The sequence below is a fragment of the Panthera uncia genome, chromosome B4 (assembly GCF_023721935.1).
Source record: "Panthera uncia isolate 11264 chromosome B4, Puncia_PCG_1.0, whole genome shotgun sequence".
NCBI classification, from domain to species: domain Eukaryota; kingdom Metazoa; phylum Chordata; class Mammalia; order Carnivora; family Felidae; genus Panthera; species Panthera uncia.
The window spans coordinates 133,935,925-133,949,497 of record NC_064809.1 but is presented as its reverse complement, the minus strand read 5'-3'; the positions used below and the strand labels follow the sequence as shown (position 1 = coordinate 133,949,497).

General features: G+C 56.5%; 1 protein-coding gene across 1 annotated transcript in view; it reads right to left on the bottom strand.

Annotated features, from left to right (window-relative positions):
- Positions 1-220: 220 nt before the first annotated feature.
- ARHGAP8 (Rho GTPase activating protein 8) overlaps positions 221-13,573 on the bottom strand; it is a 59,646-nt gene continuing 46,293 nt past the window's right edge. Inside the window, exons 9-13 of the mRNA XM_049626505.1 lie at positions 10,083-10,156; positions 7,433-7,510; positions 6,544-6,672; positions 2,610-2,713; positions 221-616 (exon numbers count right to left, since the gene is read on the bottom strand). Coding sequence (XP_049482462.1) covers positions 284-616; positions 2,610-2,713; positions 6,544-6,672; positions 7,433-7,510; positions 10,083-10,156 — 718 coding nt within the window. The 3' untranslated portion in view covers positions 221-283. The remainder of the gene's footprint in view (positions 617-2,609; positions 2,714-6,543; positions 6,673-7,432; positions 7,511-10,082; positions 10,157-13,573) is intronic.

The following is a 13,573-nucleotide window of genomic DNA, read 5'->3' as shown; positions in this document are numbered from 1 at the left end:
CACCCGCGGACAATGACAAACGGCTGTGACCCGAAGGTACAGTTTGCCACCCGGCATGACAGCAACAGTCGATGCCGGACGGGAGGCCCTCACCGATAAATTCCCATTTCCGCTGAGGCCGTGGTTACGAACCTGGTAGGTCCATCATCTCGTCCCAGCCCGCAGCCCAGGGACCACGCACAAGGGGCAAAGCGCAGAACCCCGGACGTTCGCTAGAAGGTTCACGAGAAGTTTGTTTAATGGCAAGTTCACAAAACACGACGACAGCACGCACAGACGGGCCTCAGCGTGACGCTTCCGGCACCAGAGGAGTCTCCCGGGCACCGTCAGGGGCCGCGGAGGCGCGGGGCGCGAGGCCAGGCCGTCGGGGTGTCCGGCCTCTAGAGACGGGGCCACTCCGCTCCCCTGCCTCAACAGCACCGGCACCGAGCCCCCCGCGAGCCTCCTGGGTGCTGAAGACCATCTCGTAGTACTCGATCAGCAGCTCGGTGAACAGGTTCATGGGCACGAGGGCACTCAGGGAGGACGCCCCCTGGGACGGCCAGATTAAATTCAGCCCAAAGACACACGCCAGGTTGGAGCTGTTCATCTTGTTAAAAATGCTCTCCTGGGACACCTGCAGGACACACATGAGACAAGGGACGTGACTGTGGGTTCAGTGCTACGGCCCTGCACGGCCACCTCCCGGCTCTGGGCCTCGGTGTCACCACCTGTAAAAGGAAGCAGTCTTTTTTTTTTTTAACTTTTTAATTTTTTTAAGTGTATTTATTTGAGAGAGAGAGAGTGAGCAGGGGAGGGGCAGAGAGAGAGAGAGAGAGAGGGAGGGAGAATCCCAAGCAGGTTCCACACCGTCAGCACAGAGCCCGACACGGGGCCCGAACCCACAAACCATGAGATCACGCCCTGAGCCAAAACCAAGAGTCGGCCGCTCAACCCACTGAGTCCCCCGGGCGCCCCAAAAGCAGTCAGTCTTGATGCTCTGAGAGACCTCGGGCTCTGACCGTCTCTGAGCTCCTCCTGGACCTCCTCCGTACCCCCAGCCTTCTCTCCCACTCCAGAGGACTCGGGAGGCCCCCTCGGGGACAGGGGTCTCTAGCACAATGGGTGCAAGCTTGGCCTTTGGTGTCACCCAGCCAGACCACCTCTCTGACAGCCACACTCTGGCCAGCGAGTTGGACACAGTCCAGGCCAAAGAGCAGGCAGGGGTCATCGGAGGACTGGGGACAGCAGGGGAGGGGGCGAACCTGCCTTACAGCACTTACAACCCCATGAAGTTAGGATGCATCACCCATTTTACAGATGAAGAAACTGGAGGCCCAGAAGGTGCAGGGGACTTTCCCGAAGTCACGGGGCCAGTCGGGGGCAGGGGGGCCACTTGGGCCCATCTGAAGGCCTGATCTCCCCCTCGCCTCCAGGGTCCTGGGGACCTCCGACAATCGGAAGCAGAGACAATGGCAGAACCTCGGGGGTCATGGGAGAGCAGAGAACGGGGGGTGGGGCATGACCCGGTGAACCCCCCCCCCACTTGGATCTGGTGAGGACAGCGGCCCCCAAGCCCCTGCAGGAGCCCACCGGGGCCAATGCTACACAGCACCAAGCCCCATGGGAAGTTTCAACGTCAGTGCCGTGGAGGACGGGGAAATCAGTCCACCTCCAGCAGATGAAAAACAAGTAGAAAGAAAATTAGGGCAATAACTTAGTTTTTGGCCTCTGACAAATAGTTTATTATTTAAAAAAAATTTTTTTTAACGTTTATTTATTTTTGAGACAGAGAGAGACAGAGCACAAGCAGGGGAGGGGCAGACAGAGAGAGAGGGAGACACAGAATCCGAAACAGGCCCCAGGCTCTGAGCCGTCAGCACAGAGCCCGACGCGGGGCTCGAACTCACGGACCGCGAGATCGTGACCTGAGCCGAAGTTGGATGCTTAACCGACTGAGCCACCCAGGCGCCCCAGTTTATTATTTTTCAAAGCAATCCTGGGCACCTGGGTGGCTCGGTCGGTTGAGCGTCTGACTTCGGCTCAGGTCGTGACCTCACGGCTCGTGGGTTCGAGCCCCGCGTCGGGCTCTGTGCTGACAGCTCAGAGCCTGGGGCCTGCTGCGGATTCTGTGTCTCCCTCTCTCTCTGCCCCTCCCCTGCTCATGTTCTGCTCTCAAAAATATGTAAACATTAAGAAAAATTTTTAAAGCAATCTCTACACCCAACGTGGGGCGCCCGGGTGGCTCGGTCGGTTGAGCCTCTGACTCTCGGTTGCGGCTGCCCTGCGTCGGGACAGCGTGGAGTCCGCTTGGGATTCTCTCCCCTTCTCTCTGCCCCTCCCCGCCTATGCTCTCTCTCAAAATAAGCAGACGTTAAAAAATAGAAATAAAAAGAAGGTCCCATCTGTAACCGAGGGCGGCCAGGCATGTGACCGGTCAGCAGGGGCGGGCGCAGAAATGGAGCTGCTCCCCGGTCAGGCCTTGAAGTCCTCTGGGCCAGGGAGCGGCGTTCCAAGGCTGGGGGAGACCCCAGACCCCGGGCTGTGTGGGCACCAGGTGCAGGAAGGGCCGCCTGGGCCAGGCACGGAATGGGGGCCTCCCCGCCCCGGGCCCTGCTTAGCCCCCTCACCTCATGCAGGAAGCCCATGAGGTAGCTGAGGACGGCGTAGTTGTGTTCCGGAAGGCTCTTCAGGATCTGGTGGCAGCGGGTCACCCGCAGGCTGCTCTCCACACCTGCAGGGGCACAGGGGTCCCTCCTGAGTCCTGCCCGAGGGGCCGGCATGGGCCTAGGGAGGAGGTCAGCTCTGAGGACACCTCGGAGGTCAGCTCCGAGGTCGGGCCCGGAGCCCTCACTTACTCCCAGGCCGGGTGGCTGTTCGCAGCAAAGCCCTCCCTTCCATGAGCTCTGTTCCCGTCTTTAGAGCCGTATTGCAACTCTTACCTCCCAGAAAGTCTGTAAAGCCAAATCACTCACTTTGTAAATGAGAATGGCCTAGACCAGCGGTCAGCAAACTACAGCCTTCGGACAGAAAGGCCAATTTTTGTCAGTAAAACTATTGGTACAGGGGCCCCTGGGGGGCTCAGTCGGTTGAGCGTCTGACTTCGGCTCAGGTCACGAGCTCGCGGTTCGTGGGTTCCGTGCTGACGGCTCGGAGCCTGGAGCCTGCTATGGATTCTGTGCCTCCCTCTCTCTCTGCCCCTCCCCTGTTCACACTCTCTCTCTCTCAAAAATAAAGACGAAAAAAACAAACTATGGGTACAGAGCCGCACCCACCCACTCACACATCACAGCAGAGCCCGGTAGGGGCAACGCAGACGGACCCACAAAGCCTCAAATACCTACTACCTGGCCCTTTACGGGAAAGGTTGGCCAGCCCTTCTCCAGACCAACTTAGCCTGTCTGTGATGGCCTGCAGCTCAGGTCCCCACACCCACCAAGAGCCTGGGGGAGGCTGCCCCAGACTCAGACCCCCATTTCCTCATAACCACGTCCTCCGCTGAACTCCAGACCTCAAGCCAGGGCGCACCCACAACTATTCACCGTGCTCCCCACGTCCCGATCCCCCAACGCCAACCTCTTCTGGCCAAGCCTTGGGCGGGGCTACCGTGAACGCTTGCGTGCTTTCCGAACACAGACACAAACGTCCCTACCGTCAACGTTCTCGTTGGCCTCTTAAGAGAAGCCTCTCTTTCGTGAACTCAAGCCGTTGTGGGTAACGGGAATGGACAGGGAGTTCCCGCGAAATGATCTTCAAGGAACCAACGAGCTTGGGGGCCGCCACCTCGTTGCCTGGGTCTCGGCTTCCCGGCCCCAACCTCCTCTTTCTGAGATTTATGGTCCCAGAGCACATCCTTGCACGAGGTCCGCCACCCGCCCTCTCTACGGTCTCTCAGGGAAAGAGCGCTCACCGGCGAGCAAGGGGGAGCAGGCTGCCACAAAGCACCGACTGCGTGCCACGAACCGTCACGCCCGATCCTCACAACAGCCCCCACTTTTATGCACCTAAGGGAAGTGAGCTCAGAGAGGTTCAGTGACCTGTCCCCAGTCACACAGCTACTGCAAGGTGAAGCCCAGGCTTGGATCCAGATCCGTGCGGCTCCAAGCCAGTGCTCTTAACCTCCTGGCTGCACACCGGGAGGCGGCCTTGGCTGCAATTCCCTTGTACCCTGGACACTTCCCGAGTGTCCCTGCACTTCCCGAGCACACGCAGAAGCCCCTGCTTTTGCCCGGCTTCACGGAGAAACCCATCCCACCTGAGAATGGGCTGCCAGAAAAAAGAGAGGACACTCAGTGAAATTTGCATTTCAGCTAAAGAGCAAATATTACTTACACTAAAAAAAAAAAAAAAAAAAAAAACAGACATTCACCCTTTATCGGAAATTCACATTGAGGCGGGTGGGCATCCTCTGTTTTCTGTTGCTAGATCTGGTGACCCTACACCTGTCACCGTGCGGCCAGGCCGAGTGAGACCACGGTCCAGAAAGCAGGGTCTCGGTTCTCATCTCAGGGCAGCATCTCGGTTCTCAATGACCGGAATGTTGGGACTTCCTGAGTCTTCAAACTAGCGGAGGGCCAAACAAAAATGGAAACAGCTCCAAACGTTCACCCGTGAAATTATAAAGCTGGTGCAACACGACCATTGAAAGGATGAGTGACTGCACATGAGGAGGGAGAGAGGAGATGTGATGCTAACACACGAAAGCCAGGCTCCAGGACCGTGCACAGGAGCGGCGCTCCTGGCGTGAGGGGCAGGTGCCTGTGGGGGACCGCAGGGCTGGGCAGGGACTCCCGTGTCGCTGCTGTGGACCTTGGGGTTTTTGTTTGTTTCCTACGCTATGTGCTGGTGTTATTTCCATCAAAATGGAATTTATTATTATTTTTTTTAATTTTTATATTTTAAAGCTTATTTATTTTTTATTTAACAAAATTTTTTTCTAACATTTATTTATTTTTGAGACAGAGAAGAGACAGTGTGTGAGCAGGGGAGGGGCAGAGAGAGAGAGGGAGACACAGAATCCGAAGCAGGCTCCAGGCTCTGAGCCATCAGCACAGAGCCTGACGCGGGGCTCGAACTCACAGACTGCGAGATCATGACCTGAGCCGAAGTCGGACGCTCAACCGACTGAGCCTCCCAGGCACCCCTAAAGTTTATTTATTTATTTTGAGGGGGGTGGGGAGAGAATCCCAAGCATCTCTGTGCTGACAGCACAGAGCCCGATGCAGGGCTTGAACTCACGAACCGTGAGATCGTGACCTGAGCCAAAATCAAGAGTTAAGATGCTTAACTGAGCCACCCAGGAGCCCTCTCATAATATAATTTTTTAAAAATTCTCAGCAGCTGCCCCAGCCCAGCCCCACTCCCTGGTGCACAGGATGAGCTTTGCCCTTAAGACACTTGTGCTTTCCATGGTCACATCTCTCCAACCCCGCTGAGCTAGGCATTCCATGGCACAAAACCCAGACCATCAGCATCTCCCAGGAACCAGTTAGAAATGCAGATTCTTGGGCCACTGCCCACACCTATGGAGTCTGAAACTCCGGGGTGGGGCCCAGTGACCCATGTTTTAATGCACCCTCCGGGGGTTCTGGTGCCTGGGGACGTCTGGGAACCTCGGACACCCTGACGAGCCCTCCTGCCCAGCAGGCCTTTCCCTGCTTTCCTTCCAGTAAGTGCCAGACGCCCTGCAGCCACATCACCCTGCCACACCCGGTTCAATGACACACCTGTCCCTGTGGCCAGCCTGAGCGCTCCTGGTGAGCAGGGCCTACGTGCTCACTCCCCTCCCGTCCACAACTACCCCGCACGGGCTGTGGCAAGCAGGTGCCAGAGTCAAAGAGGAACGTGCGTGGTCGGTAATAACCACAGCACGAGGGACAGCCCGACACGGCCGAATGGCTGAGGTGACTGGCATTTTAGAGAGAGAATGAGGGCACAGGGAGGGGTGCAGGGGTTGGGGGGGGGGGGCCCTGAGCAGAGTCAGGGAGGGGGTAGTTATCCGGGTGTGTTCATGGGAGAAACACGCTTCTCGTGTCCTGGGACGGGGTCAGCGGTGCAGGCTGGGTTAGGCCCCCACCGTCACGGGACACTGGGGTCTCCTTGAACGTCTACATCTCAGAGCCGGCTCTGGGGTCCCTGACACAGTTCTGGGTGTAGAAGATTCACCTCCCAAAGGGCAGAGGAGGGATTTCTAACTGCAAGCTTTCTACGGTAACTGCTTGAAGAGGGGGTTCGGGGCCTCTGCCCCCCATCAGCCTCCACCCCCCTTCTACACACAGAAGTTGGGGTGCTGGAGGTGGGGGGCTCCCCCACAGCAGGGCAGGGAGGGCCTGGAGGCGGCCCTTGGACCGGGCCGTGCACCCCGAACCCAGAGGCGCCCTCTGCCACGCTGCCTGTCGCCCCAGCTGCACCCGACAACCCCTGCCCCCACCCACGGACGGTGGTGGCCCGGCCCGGCCACTGACACTTGTCCACGGGGCCAGACGGCAACAAGAAGAGGCCGGCAGCCCCTCCCCCCACCCCCCAGACTGGCCCTCGGCGGGCCCCCCCGGGGCAGGTACCCACTGGTGATCCCGAGAATCTGCTCATAGGCCGTGAAGGTCAGCAGCGGCTGGGGAAGCTCTCGCAGGAAGGTCTTCAGGATCACGGCAGGGATGTGGACGTCCCCATAGTCGTCAAAGTTCACGGGCTTCCCTGGACACAGAATGTCGCAAGTCTGAGTCCTGACGGGGCCGCGGAGTCCCGCGTCATGATGGGCCCCGACGCAAACGGCTTTAGAACTCCCGAGGGGGGAGACCTCTCGCCAGGCGCGACCCTGTCGCCTGCTGGACCCGGGGGTTGCTGCTACCGTGCCCCCCTCGGCCCTCTGGGGCACCTGGCCGAGTCTGGGGCGTGCCCCCAGCCCCCCCCGCCGTGTGGGTCAGCCCCGCCTCGGATGCAGGTGCTCGGCGCACGGGCCTGAGGACGGCCAGTCCACACGCGCCCCGCGCCGGCCCTGTCACCGGACGGGCGAACTGTACGAGGGAGAGGAACGAGGAGGGTGGGCGGGGGCGTGAGCAGAGCCAGCCGCCTCAGCAGTGTCGCTGTAGGGTGCTCAGCTCCGACACGGCCTCCCGACCTGCGGGTGTCGCCGCAGGCAGCCGAGAAAGCGGTGCCGGGCCCGCTGGAGGGGCTGCCGAACGGAGACTCCGTGGAACACCTCAGACCACCTGTCCGCCTGCGATGACGGGAGAAGCCCTCGAGGCACAACGGCAGCGTGCGGCCACCCGCCGAGGGCCGGGGCTCCGGGCGCAGGCCTCGCCTGGGCAGCTGCCCGGCCCCGGGCTATGCTGGGGGTTGGGTGGGGGCGGGAGCCACGCTACCTTGGGCCTGGCGGCTCTGCGGCCGTGGAGGGCTGTGCGGGCCGGGCAGGCGGGAGGCTCGGGGTCAGGGGTCTCTGCGGGGACAGGCTCACCTTGATTGTACAACCGCTGAATCTCGCGGATGGTGTGGACACTGGCCGACCTCCGGAACAGGCCCTCGGTGTGGAGTCCTGAGGAGAGACAGCCTCCAGGCACCTCACAGGTCCTAGCACTCTGGGTTTCTGGAACATTCCACGACTCCTCCTGCCCACGCGTCACCCTCCCGTGGCTGGCAGGGAATGCTCTCCAGCTCGGTTCATCCCCCCCCACCCCCCCGACGCCCACCACCCGCGATCCCCACCTCTATTTATTCCTCAAACTTCCAAACTCCCAACCCCACCTCACTGCCTACTTCCGCGGCCCCCGGGAAGAGAGAACCCAGTCAGACAGACCTGGAGTCCAGCCCAACTCTGTCTCATCCCGCTGTGTGACCGCAGCGAAAGCCCGTGGCCTCTCTGAGCTCAGCCACCCCGTCTACAGAGTAAGGCCCTGAGCCCCTGCCTCTGAGGGCTGCAGAAAGCGTCGACGAGGCTGGATATGGCACGTGTTCAAGCACCCGGGGGGCCTCCACACGCACAGCCTCCGCTTAGTCCCGCAGCTGCATCGACACAGGTGACCCGTCCAGTATGGCAGCCACTGGCCACACGTCATGATTTAAATTTCCATTTAATTAGCAAAAATTAAGTGAAATTAAAAATGCGGTCACCCGACGTAGGAGACACCTAGAAAGTGCTCTACTGGGCTATTGCCGCGAGCAGCTGGAAGCTACCGTTCCGGACGCGGCAAATACAGAACGTTTCCGGGTTTCCAGAAGCCCTGGGCTCCCTCCCCAGCCTCTTCCTTCTGAAGCTGGGTCTATTCAACGAATATATTCAGGTCTGAGCAGCCTGTGCACGGACCTTGCTGGTCTTCACCGGGCGGCTTCCCACGGGGACTTCCCACGGGCCTGCACGGTCCGGCCTCTCCTGCCCCACTGCCCCTCGGCCCCCTCCTCCGGCCTCCAATCTGCCCCATGCTCCTTGCTCCTCCCGGCCTTTGCACGCGCCGTCCCCTCTGCGTGAGTGGCTGGTCCCTCTCTTTTTTTTCTGACAGATTGAAGTAGGAAAATTTCTGAGGTGGCTCCCAAAGTCCCGGACCCCGGGGGGCACACTCATTCTGCCCGGTATCCAAACACTGATCTAGGCGCCACAGGGAAGGGACTCTGCAGACAGGATTCAGGCCCAAGGAGCTGACCTTAAGATACGGAGATTATCTTCGGTGGGCCTGACCTAATCAGGCAAGACTTTTAAAAGGGACCGGGTTCTTCCTGGCTACAGGGATTTGAAGCATGGAGGCCGGACTCGACAGGTGGGAAGGTCTCTGTTGGTGGAGGGGGCCGCACGGAAAGGAAAGCGTGCAGCCTCTAGGAAGAGAAAGAGGCCTCTGGCCGACAGCCACCAAGGACACACAGGCATCTCTGCAAAGAACTGAATTTGGCCAACAAACTGAATGAAGGTGGAAGCGGATTCTTCCCCAGAGCCTCCAGAAAGGAGCGCAGCCTGGCGGGATACCTCGAGTTTCGCTTTGCGAGACCCTGAGCAGCCCGGCCCCCGTGTGCCTGGACTTCTGACCCGTGGAAACAGCTTTACAGAGCAAATCGCAATGGAGTCCTCTCGGTTGCGACCGTGAGCCCCCAGAACGGCGGCTGGTTGGGGGGGGGGGGTGCCGTTACCATGGCAACCCCAGCGCCTCAATCAGGGCTGGATACGGGGAGGTGCCCAAAGGGTACATGTTTGATCGTGCATTCATTCAACAAATACAATACTGAGTTCCCACTTGGAGCTGGGTTTTTTGTTTTATTTTTTCATAAATAAAGGAACTGATGATGTTAAAAAGGGAGAGACTCCCTCTCCCGGTTTCTGACACCTGGTCTTACGCACTATCTTCTGTCTGCTCCCGAAATACGGAACAGAACGGGAGGTGCCGCGAAGGACTTCTCGCCAAAGTAGACACCATTCTAAGCGACGATCAGGTCCTCCGGCTAGAGAGGCGCCAGCTCATAGAACTTTCTAGCATTAGGACATGCAGTGCTGAGGGCGCGCCAGGTAAAAGGCCACCAGGGCCCCCAGCAATGACGGCTCCCACTGCTCGTCGGACGCGCCCCCCCCTGCACCCTGCGGCACCTGCCTGCGGGGGGCCACCCCCCCCCCCCCACCAGCAGCCTGTTCGCCCAGAGAACTACGCTCCTGTCAGGGTCCACACTTTCCCCGTGGATCTGGGAACTCTGGCCTCAGGCAGGAGTCCTGGAGGAGCCACAGGCGTACCCCCTCTAATCACCGAGCGCGCCCACCCCACTGGCGACAGCACCTGCAGACCGAGCTATCTATCACATCAAACGGGTCTCTTCCCGGACAGCTTTACATGTCTCATCTCATTTAGGCCCCAGAGCAACCCCGTGAATCAGGCACCGTCATGAACCCCACGGGGCAGATGAGGAATCACAGGCCCAGAGAAGGTAAGTAACTGCCCAAGGCCACACAGCAAGTACACAGTAGAGCCGGGATGCAAACCCAGACATTCTGTGTGCCTGAGTCCATCCCGTGCTGGTCACCCTTCCCGCACGAGGCCCAGCCCCTCCAAGTCCCCGGTCTGCACGGTGCCCACGACACGAGATGGGCCTCCCAGAGGCCCTCACACCCCTGGCTGAAGCCAGCTCTCGCTTACCTTTCTCTCTTAGGTATGTCACTGTGAATCTCAGCACAGGAGGGATGAGTTCACCTTGATTTTTGTCCTTGAGGCTGAGGGAAAAGAAAAGAAAGCAGGTTTTAGCTGGAGGTGACAGGTCCTCTCCACATCTCTGTGTAAACACGGGACCGAGGAGCCATACAGGGACAGACGCGGACTCGGTGCTCAGACAGTAGGTGTTCTGGCGGCCAAAAGAGAGGCAGAAATAATACACTAGGGCAGCAGCTGAGGGCTCCACCATGATACAGGGGAGACCTGGGGAACGGGGATGGCTTCACATGGGGCCACTTCTGAGCTAGGTTTTGAGGTATGAGTAGGAGCTCGTGGAGGACCAAAGCCGGGGGGCGGGGAGCATTCCAGACAGGGGGGAGATGCACAGAGGAGGACCAGAGGCACGAGCGGATTTGGCCGTGAGGGCAGATCCGGGAAACCTGGACTGTATGCTGACCAGTCAAACAACATGCCTGATGGAAACCTAACGTGCTGCCTCGGGTGTTTGCTTGGTAGAGAATTGATACACCAGGCAACTTTAAAACACAGCCACAAATACACCACCCCAGCCGGCAGCGAGGATGTGAAGTCACAGCTGCCCACCGTGAGCATTCTACGGCCCCGCTGGGCTCCCGCGTGAAACGTTTTGTTTTTCTCTTTCTCACGTGCTGAACGCTCTTGCCCGGAAGGCAGCGTACTTGGGAGACGGTTGGATGGAGGGGAAAACGCTCTGCAGTCGACGTGCCTGCTGGAGTCCTGCTCTGCGATGTCGTAGCTGAGAAGAGCATGTGTTCTGCGGTTCTCTAAACGTCCGTTAGGTTAGTTTGGCCGATTGTGTTCAAGTTTTCTAGACTGTTGATTTTCTACTTGTTCCATCAATTACTTAGAGAAGGATACTGACGTCTCCTCACGTGCGTCTGTTTCTCCCTCAGTTCTACCACGTTTTGCTTCGTGGATTTTATTATTTTATTATTTTTTTTTAACATTTATTTATTTTTGAGACAGAGAGAGCATGAACAGGGGAGGGTCAGAGAAAGAGGGAGACACAGAATCTGAAACAGGCTCCAGGCTCTGAGCCGTCAGCACAGAGCCCGACGCGGGGCTCAAACCCATGGACCGCGAGATCGTGACCTGAGCCGAAGTCGGACGCTTAACCGACTGAGCCACCCAGGCGCCCCTGCTTCGTGGATTTTAAAGCTCTGTTACTAGTCTGTAACTTTTTAGGATTATGTCTTATTATGAAATGCCCCTCTTTGTCCCTGGGGTTATTTCTTGTCCTGCTTGGCCTGACATTAGTACAGCCACTCCAATTTTCTTTTGGTTGGTGGCTGCATGGCAGGTCTTATTCTACCCTTTTACTTTTAATCTACAGTGTTTTATCCTTTTACATTTTAAACGTCAGTAGGAGCTTCCTTTTTTTAAATCCAAACTGAGAATCTTTTTTAATTGGAATGTTTTTGCCATTTACGTTTAATGTAATCATCACTGCGGCTAGGTTTCCATCTACCATCTTGCTATTTGTTCTTTACTCGTTTTCTCTCTTTTCTTGACTTTGTTTTATTCTTTAGGACTCAGGATGGAACTACCCCAGTGACCCTCCTGGGTCACCAGCTTGCAGGTATTGGGACTTCTCCATGACCACATGAGCCAATCCCTTATAATAAATATCCTCTTTCTTGGTTCTGTTTCTCTAGAAAACCTACACGAATATGCTGGGTCTGTGTCTCCTGATCAGTTTTTCTCCTAGTTATGGAACACATTTCCCTCCTCCCACCTTGTAATTTTTCTTTGGAAACTTTACACTGTTGGTTGCTGGGGTTTGTGTGTTTGTATTTGCTATTCCTTTGAACGGAGATGAACTTTGTTCTGTCTTGCATCAAGTCATTTGGGAACAGGTAGAGCCTTTCAAGGATCGCTTTGAATTTTGCAAGGGGGGCTCTTGAGCAGTCTTCAGACTCAGGCTAATGTAGCTCAACGGCTAAGACAGAAACAGCACCCAAAGCCTTAAGTGCTGACGTCTCCACTTTAAGTTGGGAGAACACTTACCACGCCCAACCCTGTGTCAGCTCCAATAGTTTCAGGGCCCTACTGTTTTCTGGTGGTACTTTAATTTCCTTTTATATATAGACAGTTTAAACATCCAAAGACTTGAGGGGACAGTCTGTGGAGAACTCTCTGTGCAGCCCCCCCCCCGGAACTCTGTCCCACAAGGTCACCCACCCAGAGCCCCCAAACTCTGAACTCCGTTACCGCACTTTGGCAAGAGCACTGGAGCCTGTCTGGCTTCTCCCTGCTCTGCAGCCTGGAAACATCCCCCGGGCAGTGAGCCGGGGGAGTCGGAGGTCCTGCTCTGTTCATTTCCTTTCTCTCTGGAATCATGGCCCCCTGCTGCATGCTGCCCGGTGTCTGAAAACACCTATCATGATAGGGCTTGTGTGTTTCTCTACGTTCGGGCAGGACGGTCAGTTTGTTCCATGATTCTGTCACGGCAAGAAGCAGAAGTCACCGATTTATTGTGAAAGGGTTTCCGGGGGCAGGGAGGTGGCCACATGCCTGGCTGCGGTCCCTAGTTCCCCCGGGTCTCACTGTGTTCCATCATCAAGTAAGACCCCTGGGGAGACGGGGACGGGAATGGGGCAGGTCTACACCTCCAATCCTAACACACAAATATGGACCTCAGCCTCCTGCCTTGGCTCCCCGAGAACAGCCCAAAGTTCAGTAACCCCCAGCTCTTCTGGAAAAATCAGTCACCTCAACAAAACACAGCATCGTCCTTGCCGTGCATTTGCATATTCGTCGTTTCGTTTGATTCCGACAGGGAACGGGCAGACAAGACAGGCTGTTACTATCCCTGCTTCACAGACGGTGAACAAGGCGTCCCAGGGAGAGGAGTTTCGTTTCGTTTCTTTTCTTTTCTTTCTTTTTCTTTCTTTCGTTTCTTTTCTTTCTTTCTTTCGTCTTTCTTTCTTTCTTCCTTCCTTCCCTCCCTCCCCTCCCCTCCCCTCCCCTTCCCTTCCTTTCAACTTTATTTATTTTTGAGAGAGAAAGAGCACGAGCAGGGGAGGGACAGTTCTTTCTTTCTTTCTTCTTTTCTTTCTTTCTTTCTTTTCTTTCTTTTCTCTTCTTTCTTTTCTTTCTTTCTTTCTTCTTTTCTTTTCTTTCTTTTCTCTTCTTTTTCTTTTCTTTCTTCCTTCCTTCCTTCCTCCTTTCCTTTCCTTTCCTTTCCTTTCCTTTCCTTTCCTTTCCTTTCCTTTCCTTTCCTTCCAACTTTATTTTTGAGAGAGAAAGAGCACGAGCAGGTTCCTTCCAACTTTATTTATTTTTGAGAGAGAAAGAGCACGAGCAGGGGAGGGACAGTTCTTTCTTTCTTTCTTCTTTTCTTTCTTTCTTTTCTCTTCTTTCTTTTCTTTCTTTCTTTCTTTCTTTCTTCTTTTCTTTCTTTTCTCTTCTTTCTTTTCTCTTCTTTCTTTTCTCTTCTT